The 11,316-nt window shown below is 30.1% G+C and overlaps 1 protein-coding gene across 1 annotated transcript; it reads left to right on the top strand.

Moving 5' to 3' along the window:
• Positions 1 to 3,932: 3,932 nt before the first annotated feature.
• On the top strand, positions 3,933 to 9,926 carry LOC148199603 (putative UPF0481 protein At3g02645). The gene is made up of 2 exons (XM_088112722.1): positions 3,933 to 3,956; positions 9,331 to 9,926. The coding sequence occupies exons 1-2, from the start codon at positions 3,933 to 3,935 to the stop codon at positions 9,862 to 9,864; spliced, it is 558 nt and encodes a 185-aa protein (XP_087968848.1). The 3' UTR covers positions 9,865 to 9,926.
• The last annotated feature ends 1,390 nt before the right edge of the window (positions 9,927 to 11,316 follow it).

Raw genomic sequence — 11,316 nt, 5'->3', positions numbered from 1 at the left:
AGAACATCATGGAAGCAATAAGGATATTTGATATAATGTGAAGTTTTAAAATGATTATTATAAGTTAAGTACTTTTTTTATTGCATCAAGTAATTGCTAGAATATGAAAAAAATATAAATTTCGGGTAAATTTCAAAGCTAATGAATTATGTTAAATCTAATACATGTAACTTATAAATATTAATGAAATGGTAGTCACTATTTAGAGTTGGCGAAAATTGAATATCCTTAACAATCTCACCATTTAGCTTATTTTCATAAATATATGATGTTTTTAAAGATGTGAATTTTGAGAATTCAGTAGCGTGCCATTAATTTGATTCATATATAGAAATAATTCTTCCAATGAAACATTATCATCAGTGAGTAGTAATTGTGTTATATGTAATCCTGTTCAAACATTTTGGCTTGAGTCAGAACTACGATAAAGATAGTAAATGCAATATGAAAGTCAATTAGTTATTCATTAGTCATGTTTATCACCAATACACTTACAAATAAGCAAAATTCCATAACATAGCTATATCAAAGATGTTTATACTTTTTGTTTTCATATTTGACTATAATAACCTGGGCTTCTAAATAACTTGAATGGTTTGGAATAACAAGTGTTTCTTGTTTCAATTTACAAAGTAAAGTAAATAACATTATGCATGCAATGACTTACTTCACAGATTCTTAATTAATATTTTATCTATTTATCTGGTCAGTCCGCTGGAGCATTTCCCTAAAGATGTTGAAATTGCACAATTAACATTTTTCCAATTTACTTTTTCCCAAACTGAAATTTCAGGAATTGTGTTTGGTCTATCAAAACATTCCCATCCTGAATCACACACTTACCATTACATTATCTTTGATATGCTCAGACTATTAACTTTTCAAAATTACACATGAAAATGATAAGGAGTATGTCAGGAGTAAGTTAGAAATCATGCATCCTATCCTCACCCTCTTTAATTTAAACATTCATACTTTTCCTCTTCAAACAATATTATTTTAGGTACTACATAAAAATGATTTTTGAAGTTTTCTATTTTGGACATTTAACGTAAAAAGAAATTTTGACATTAAATTAATGTCGGTATTAAAAATAGACAAACAAAGACCTAGGTCATGTGGAAGTCTACCGTACCTTAAAAACAAGCATCACTAATAACTTTAATTGACGTCGGCTATGGTATTGTTTGACATAAATTGAAGTATGTTATTGTACTAACAAACTTCAATTGCTGTCTTATTTTAAAAATTCTCTTTTATATATTTTCAATTTACCTAAACCTAAAAAATATCATAAATTTAAAATTTTGATAACATTTCATATTACTTCCAAAGTATACAAAATAAAAATATCATTCATGACTACAATTAAGTATGTATTTAAAGAGTAATATAAAATGATTTTAACCAAAATTTTATCAAATTTATACATAAAGTTTAATATACACATTATAACGAATTATGAAAAATATTTTTTTTCAAACTGTTCTATCGAACAATTTGAGATTTAATAGAAACGATTAAAAACTCAATCATTTGTGCTAAATCTTAAATAAAAACTAAGGTTAGCTCAATATTTACCTAAAATTATAATGAATCTTAGAAAAACTAAAATTATTTTAACATACAAAATCTAATAAATCTAAAATTAATCAACTTATTAATATAAACTAAAAATACAATTTAATCAATCACTTAATAATTAATCAAACATCATCAATAAAACTAAATTTGATGGTAAAAGTATTCTACAAATTTAAATCATACAAACGTGTTAACAAAACCAAGAAAAAAAAAACAGTGAGAAAAACTTCTCCTACCAAAGATTCCTAAATCCCTAAAAGAATTTGGCTAAGATATTTAAAATAATGGGAAAAATAATAGCAAAAATAACGTGCAAATCAAGTCATATCCAAACTCTCATTCATGTATAGGAAATATTCATTTAATATTTAGTGTAAATAAAAACCTTGAAAGAAGTTGGAAAACAATGGGAGGAGTTGCTGCTGCTATGAAGGAGTCTTGACTAGCAAGGGAGAAAGGAGAACTCACGCTCTCGCTTGAAGGTATTCAAAACACAATTTCCTGTACAAAAATAATCGGTGAAAACAAAAAAAAATCATACTTAAACTAATAAACAAAGTTCATTTGCATTAAATGAAAGAAAACTTACTTTTAGTAGTGGTAACACTTATCACCGCAACGGCTGAGAGGCTTGAAAAGAGAGAAAAAAAAAATAATGAAAAAACAATTCTCTCACATTGTTTTTTTCTTAATTTTTAAACAACATATGACGTCGGATTCTGTGAAAGACGAACGTCATATCTCATTAGACATGGGATATGTACAACAAAATGGTTTTCGTACTGGACTTTTTAATATTTTAACCATTATATGACGTTCGTCACCACACAATCTGATGTCTATTCTGATATGAAATTGAATCCCAAAGAATTTAACGGCTAAATGATACCAAAAATGTCTCTCACAAGTCGATTTTTTAATGTTTTAAACATGATATCAGTCCTAACGATTCAATGTCGAAAAAGATATACGTCAACCCCTAACTATCTTATATCAAAATCTTTGAAATCATTTTCTTCCAATTGACTTTTTAATTGTATAAAAACTATAAGATGTGGGTGTACCTCTAAACCGACGCCAAAGATGATATGATGGCCGCTCTATAGAATCTAACGTCAAATCCTTCAATAACATAACTTCCAGTTGACTTTTTTTTAAATGTTTGAAGACATATACTTTGCCCCCCTTAAAATAAATTGATATAATGTCGGTCCTTCTGTGTTGGACGTTAAACTCTTCCTTTTATTTAAAAAAACCATCAATTATCTTTTTCTGGATTGAAGTTGAATAGAAGACGTTATAAGCTCATTTACATTGCGAAAGGATCACAAAGTTCATATTTTCAAAGTTTTAAGACATCCAAAATTTAATATAATTTTCCATTATTATATTCTATATATTTTATGTTTGTTCTGAACTTATTCTATATTTCGTATGCAACAAACATTTATTTTATATTGAATATTTAAGATGTCTTTGAATTTAAAATGATTATTTTTCATTTTAGTTTTTTCATCAACTATATGTATATAGTAAATATTTAATATAAATAAGTTTAAAAAGGTGGTCATCACCTATGTGTTATAATATATATATATATATATATATATATATATATATATATATAATTTTTCCATAAAATGATTTATAAAATTGAAAACAAGGAACTCACCAAAATGATTAAACTTTTGGTGGGGTAAATATATGAAATGTAATGAACTAAAAAACATGTCACGAAGTTTGCATTATAAGAAAAGTACGAGTGAATTATTTATGTAATTTACAAGCTCAGTGCTTAATGACTTTTATAATTTAATGAAAAGTAAAACTTCAAGGAATGAGAACATGTACACTAATTTATCAACATATACTAAGGGAGTTTGAAGAAATCATTGCCTTGTCCAAGCATTAAAAAGCTCAAAGGTGAAGTCTTGCAAGATGATGAGTTTCTGAAATTTGAAAAAGAAAATGAAAAGAATGTTATTTATTAAAAATGTGTACATTAAAATAAATAAAATTCTTATTCTTGTTCACTAAAAAAAATATAGTTGATATGTTTAATATTTTGAAGTAATAAGAATAATATTCAGGTTAATTAAAAAAATTTAATGATGGATAAAAATTTCCAAAGTTTACTAGGCGAAAAAACATGATTCATGATAGCAAGGGAAACCTTTGCTTTTTATTTAGTAGTCATGCAAACTTTTCATCTAAATTTGCAAAAAGGTTGTCCCGGGTATCATTTTATTAAATAAAATAATGTAAGAAGTCTTAAAAAGTAAATTTTAAGTCTAATTCAACCTATAAAATTGGTTTGTGTACTATATAAAATATACTGATCGGAGTTAATGGTTATTCATGACAATTATCAGGTATTAATAGGTCAGATTGCCCTTACGTTTTACAAATATACGGTATTAATAATTGATTTGCCTAAAAATATATTGCACTAATGGTTAATCAATGGACTTTATATAAATATACAATTGATGTCCACGTACAATCATCCTTTTCTATCCTAATAAAATATAGACCTATTTATGAAACATATCTGACTTGAGCGTCAGAGTGTCTTCTGCATGTCAACCATCCATAGGAGCGGATTACATTTTCGGAGAGCATTGGACAATAAAAAAAGAGCAGAGGAAAGAAGGACGACCGACCCTCGGACAATTTCAACCGAAACAGTTTGTAAAGTGAAGTTTACATTTATTCATATATTATTGTAAAGCCACCTTATTTCTAATCAATATGGAATCTCCAACATATCTCCTTACATCGAGATATATACATCTTGAGTGTGAGACTAAATATTAATACATGGTTTAACAACGACCTAAGAATAGATGACACAAATACTCAACAAACAACAAATTGTGTTAAGATAAGATTTAGATGACTCTCATACCATTTTAAAAAATGAATTTTAAGTCTAAATTAATTTTACAAAACTGACTTATGATATGTAATTTCTATACCCTTATATATATATATATATATATATATATATATATATATATATATATATATATATTTATTGTAAATTTCATTTATCTCTAATCAATATAAAATTTCTCTAGAAAGTCACGATCTTGATTAGTTAACAAGCTATATTTACACATTTAATTTCTATTGGACGATAAATCCTATATCTTTGACATAATTAGTTTCAAAAAGCAGCTCAATGAATTCTATAAATTATTCAATATTTAACATAATAAGTATTTTTCTTAATTATATTTTAATAAAAATGTTTTAGAAATAGTAAAAAATAGGATATATGATAATGTGCATATAATATACGGAGAGAGAAGATTATATAAAGCCTATGATATTTTCCTGTTAATCTATATCCAGCTTGATTAACCTATCAAAGATTGTATCTAAGCATGAACATTGTCTACTAAGTTATTCAAAAAGTTCAAAAATGCATGACGCCAAGAAGGTTTGAATAAGATTGAGTCAAATATCATGGAGAAGCTTACAAAAAATCCAAATGTGATCCTTAAGAAAAAAAATCATTATCGAATAATGACTATACATGTTCATGAACTTCAACATTTAATTATTGTGTAGATCCACCCTCAATACACTTCTCAAGTGGTGGTCCACAAAAGACTAAGATTATCTTCATAGTTAGATTTCCTAAAACTTTGTAATTGTGTGCTTGTTGGAAACTTTCAGTTAGACACTTATGGAAAAAATCCAACACACTAAGACCATAAATTTGAGCAAGACTTGAAAGAATTGAATCAATAAATTAGTTTCTTGACAAATCAAGAGAATCAAGAAATTGTTTCTTGATAAGTTCAATGAAATGAATCTAAATAATTTTTCTATTTTTACATGAATTTCTTCTGAGAAATTATTAATTGAGAGATCAATGTTTTTTAAAAGTGATAAACCATTATTTATAAATATTTTTTTTTTGAACCTTTCCATGTCAACCATGCACTCAAATAATATCCCCTCATAGTTAGGTAAATACCATTGTTCAACGAATACTCATGAATTCTATTATAATATATTCAAGATGTGATTTGAGCCATTGAAGTGAGGTTATTTATACATTTAGGAATTTTTCTAAATAAGTTGGTCAGTGAGAGATTAAAGAGATGAATGTTTCATAGACAACAAACCTTAAATGGTAAACTCTTAAAGAAATTATTGTTTCTGAAACTTAAAATTTCGAACTCTTCTTTTGTCTCAATCCAATGAGGGATAGATCCGATAATTTATTCTCTGACATATCAAACATTACTAACCCTATGCAATTCCTTAAGGAGAAAGGGATTCCTTCTACTAAATTGTTGTTTCTCAATAAAAAAATACTTGAAGGTCAAGAACAGATCCATTGACGTAAGAATTTTTCCTGAAAAGTTGCTGTGACTCAAATTCAAATAAACTAGTGAGTTCGATTGTCTTCAACAATCTGGAATATATATGAATAACAGATTGTATGAAAGTTCTAAATAAAATAAAGTTTAAATGATACCATCTAAAAAAAACAAAAAGATTTGATAATTTACTCGTTAGTCCTTGAGAAATTAGAGAGATATGTCTAAAGTCGCGATGCAGAACGACTCAAATCACCTTATTTTGTGAAACAGTTTTATGACAAAGTTCAAGGAAACGACAAGGATTTGTGTATAGTTTGGTTGTGATCTCATTACCATGATGTAATATGATGTGATTTCATGCATTCGACTGTGTTACTGTTCTTATACTTTATTGTATGTTTTATGATGAGTATTTTGTTTGCTCATCCTTTCTTGTAGTGGTTGTGGTTTTGACCTGTGATGATTATACTTGTACTGAAGTAGATGAGGTTGCAAATGAAGCTGAAGTGGAATAGAGCGGCGAGAGTTGGGAAAATAATTATTCAAGATTTTTACTGTTTAATTTGTGTCGTTTGGACATTGTTTAATTTGTGGTTATTGCTTACGTGCTATATTTTATAAAGTTTTTTTATTAAATGATGAGAACTATTTTATATGATTTACATTGAACGAGAATTATTATTTTATTACTTGTGGCATCTGACTCTGGGTGTTACATGCTAAGTGCGATTGTACAAAGATTTTGGAAGAAAGAGTTCTGAAGGTTCACATCTACAAACATGGTTTCAAGCCTAATTATTTCATTTAGACTGATCATGGTAAGAGAATGCAAGAAGATTATGTACATAACAATGTAACTTGGAGGGTATAGAGACTTAATTATTTCAAGCCTAATTTTAATTTTCATTTATTTTGATTTCTACAATTCCAACCTCATCATTGTACCCATAGAGAAATGTGTCATGGAGGGTTGTTGATGAGGAAAGAATTTAAAAAAAAAAATTTACTCCACAGCATCTCACAAACTCTCAAAGATGTTTAATGAGGCACGAAGAGAATGTAAAAAGCCTCATTGGATAGGAGATGTAGTATGGGACAATTTGCTATAGAAATGGAACATGCCAACGTCGAGAAAAGTGTGATACAGCTAAAAGAAACCATGGATTAGAAAAGGGAGGGAATTCGCATATTGGGAGACCTATTAGCGTGCATGACCACACTATTCGATTGGTTATATTTCTTTATATAATATGAATTCCTTTTAAACAATTCATATTGTTGTTTACTTTATATATTTGTTTGTTTGCAGTCATAGGAGCTCGGTTGATCATGTTGATGAAATATTTCAACATACACATATTCAACGTTCAACAGGAGAATTTGTAAATAGATATAGACAGACATGTTAGTTTCTACAAGTTGTATTATATTTCACATGTTAATTATTTACTATACAAATGGAAACATGGTTTAATCATTCTCGTAGTCCTTATTTTTGTTGGGTTTTCTCAAATAAGTCTCTTTCTTATTTTTTTCTCAATTGGGTCCCTAAAAGTGAAAAATTGAAGCAATTGGCTCCCTATAGTTAATGGGGTTAACTTTCAGCTGACTTGTCAATTTGTGCTGGAATCATTTAAAGACATGGCATCTGCGTAGAGTCTTAAGTAGAGCTGTCAGCTGAACCCCAACCCCATGGGCTGGCCCTAGCCCCATTTAAAACTAAGCCCATTTTCTTTGGCCCATTTAATGGGGGGCTTTTCTGAAGCCCCAGCCCCCAAAGCCCCTAGGAGGAGGGTTGGGTTTGGGATAGGGTGGGGCTAGCCCTCAATTCGAAATTCCTTCTTTTCACTCAACATCTTTCGTGGATTCTTCTCTTCCATGACTCATCCACGACTCGGTTTCTTCGTTCTGTCCCTTCCGCAAGGCCAAGGGCTCACTTCCTCCATCATTTTCTTGGGCATTAACAACTAAAGAATTGATTCGCTATTCACAGCTATTGCGAACTCCCTTCCGTCCGTCCTTCAACGTTCTTTCACTGTGTTCTTCATTGTTGCAACAGGTTGGTCCTTTACCCTTGTTTTATTTTTCCTCTGAAATTTTGTATACCACTTTCTGATTTTGTATATACATTTGTGCCAATTTTTAATGATTTTGTATATACAACTTGTAAAAGTGCTCTGTCTATGCTAGTTGATGGGTAGAGTGGAAAACATTGTTATTTAATACCATAATGTTTCTGTCTTTTGTCTATGCTCTTATTTGAATTTAAAGGTAGGTAAACGGGTGGAATATATGTTTTTGTCTTCTGTTTTATGCGTTTCAAATATGCTAAATTTCTTTACTTGTCTCAACACTAATTACAAGTCTGTTTATTAGAATGAATGGTGGATTAAACTTTGCATGTCACTAGTTTTTCTCAGCCATTCTTTAGTTGATAATTTTTTAAACGCAAAGTTTTAACCCTTGGCTTCAATTTCATTGACTCTTCATATCTTTATCTAGGAAAAACGTTAAGCAAAAGAAGTTTAACTCTGAACAGAATAAAGCATACACTCCATTTATTTTGGGTTTTATTTTTTCTGTGTGTGAGTAAAAAAATGAAAAATGAGGTGAAAAAAATAAGTGAGAAAATATAACTGTATTTGAAAATGTCTTTGAAAGACAAACATGTACTATTGTAGTTGTCTGGGTGTGTGCTATTTTGTTGTATAAATGTTGTGGGAAGTTGAAACAATATATTGGCCACACTGATTTGTGATGACAAATAAAGATTAGGATAGTATGAAAGATGTGGAGATCAGAGTACAGATGAAGATATATTCTTTATTAATCTTAGAACATGGGTAATGAAACTAGTGGCACACTTTTTCTTTTATAAAAAAGGTAACAGATTCATTTTGAAAGAGGATCCTTTCAGCTTTCTTAAATGAGCAAAAGACGTATCTTAATTTATCTTGTTTTTAAAAAATTCATCCTTTTTTAAAGCCGAAATTTATTGAATATGATAAATCCTACTTTAGGTGCTTGTAAATTGTGATATCTATCAGAGGCAATAAAATATGTTTACATTAAATTAGGTTTGTTTTTATCTGTATCTTTATTACAATTTACCCTATTTAATATCTGCTTGTAAAAATCAACATGGATCCACTAGAAAAGCAAGAATAACTTTTATGTGGTTAGGATAATCATTAGCTTATTGAAATATTTCACACTGGTTAAGTTTGCTTTATAAGGGGTTAATGACACCATGTGGTTAATTTTGTGAAGCAAGTAGTTAATAATATTGTTAATTTATAAGGAGTTTATGAGCAAGTTTCATTTTACATTTGATTCTGATTTTTATGCATTCTTGTTTGTATAGTTTTCCTCTTTGGTATTTTTTCCCTTTTCATGAGTGTATTAGACTAAACCTCTTTGTCTAAGCAAGTTTGAGAAGAAACGATTCTTCAGCTGGTTTCTTTGCTTGGGTTGTTTGCCATGCTGCAAGTTGTTCAAAGCTCGGTTTCAGATCCCCCAGTTGAAAGTAGACCACACAACAGAGTGTGTTTTGAGGAACCTAATAGCATTTGAGCAGTGTCACTATCCTGAAGAACCTTACATCTTCAACTATGTTTCTTTGATTGACTCTTTTATTCACTCCAAAGATGATGCAGAGTTGCTGGTTGAGAAAGAAATTATTGTCCATGAACTGGGAAGTGATCAAGAACTGGCAAATCTGGTTAATGATCTTTGCAAACATGTGACAAATTCAACATGCTACCACCAGATCATGGAAGATGTTAATGAACACTACAACAATGATTGGAAATGGGCAATGGGGACATTGAGGTGGGTTTACTTCAGAGACCCTTGGAGAAGCAGTTCTACTATAGTGGGGGTTGTTGTCCTAATATTCACTGCCTTCAACTTCTACCGTGTTACTGATCTACTCTTTTAGTAAATTGAGAATTATATTGATGGAATCACCTTTTCTGTATTACATCATCGTCCATGATTGCACACTAACTGTTACATTTCCCATTTTCTCGCAAATAAGTGGTCTGTTTATTATCAAACATATGAATTGATAACAAATAGCAATTTCACATCCTTAACTCTAGGAGAGGAGTTAAAATTTTGTAAAAAGGAAAGCCCATGGGCTAGCCCTAACCCATAGGGCTTTGGGGTTTTTTAGCCCTGTGGGCTTTTTTAGTGAAGGGTTTCTTTTGGCCCTGTGGGCTTTTTTGGCCCCAAAGCCAAATCTTATTAAAGGGGCTCACTTGACAGCTCTAGTCTTAAGTGGAAAATGTTTAATTAAAACATAAAAAAAGGGTTTTCTAAAATCTAAAATAAAAACATCATGAAATTAGGGTTAATGAAGGATAAAAACTACCTGTGCAATTTTCTTTCTTCCTTACTCTTTAGTTTGTTTAAATTGTTTTAAGGAATTTTTATATTTACTTGAGAGAATTATTAAAAGAACAATTTGATATAAGAAACCAATTCACCACCTCTTGGTTTGTTGAACGCGTTAACCAGTTCGCTGCGACGCTTTGACAATTGGTATCAGAGCTTGCTTTGATAGTAATTCAAAATGACAGGGCAACATTAAACCTTTGTTGAGGGTGCCTTTATCAATAGACCTCCATTGTTTACGGGAAACTGTCAAAAATGGTCCTTTTTTTCCTATTGTATTTATTAACAATTTGTAGGAATCCAAACCGCAAGAAAAATGGAATGCTGATGATAGAAGAAGATCCCAACATGATGTAAGGGCTCGTAACATAATATCATATTCTTTAATTGTTGATGAATTTTACAGGATCTTTACCTGTAAGATTGCTCAAGAGATGTGAGAGATGTTGAGAGTCACCCATGAAAGAACTGATGATGTCAAAAGATCCAGAAGAAATACTTTAGTCCAAGAGTATGAGATGTTTCGAATGAAGCATGGAGAAACAATTATAGATGTCCGGAAATGCTTCACTCACATAGTGAATCATCTCATTGGGTTAGTGTTGAGACCTCGGCAAGCGCACCAGATCGTTCAAGTAATAAACTGGTAAGTCTGGAAATCGTTTTCCCAAGAGATTTGTTTAAAATCACTGATTGTTAAAGTTTACTAATTTAGCGATTAATAAATGTATTTTTCAACACAAGTAAGATTTGCATACAGATGAAATTAAAGTGGTAAAAACAGTCGATTTAAAGTTCACTGGGGTTGAAATTCAAGTTCATCACTCAGGTAATTTTCTACTAACACAATTCCTCAAAATTAAGCATCGACATCCTAAGCGCATGCAGCCTCTGATCCCTCAGATGACAGTTCAGAATCACTCAAACTAAATTACTAATCCCTTAGCTAATTCAGTTATCAGATTTGCCTTAAACACAATGTCACAGATGACTA

This window comes from Vigna umbellata, chromosome 4, assembly GCF_029865625.1.
Source record: "Vigna umbellata cultivar VRB3 chromosome 4, Vumbellata_1.0, whole genome shotgun sequence".
NCBI classification, from domain to species: Eukaryota; Viridiplantae; Streptophyta; class Magnoliopsida; order Fabales; family Fabaceae; genus Vigna; species Vigna umbellata.
The sequence above is the reverse complement of the archived record's forward strand: the minus strand, read 5'-3'. Positions and strand labels throughout refer to the sequence as shown.

Coding starts and splice junctions, on each gene's coding strand:
- LOC148199603 (XM_088112722.1), top strand. CDS start 3,933: ATGGTTATTCATGACAATTATCAG. Junction 3,957..9,330: donor TTATTCATGACAATTATCAG/GTATTAATAGGT, acceptor TGAGTGTATTAG/ACTAAACCTCTTTGTCTAAG.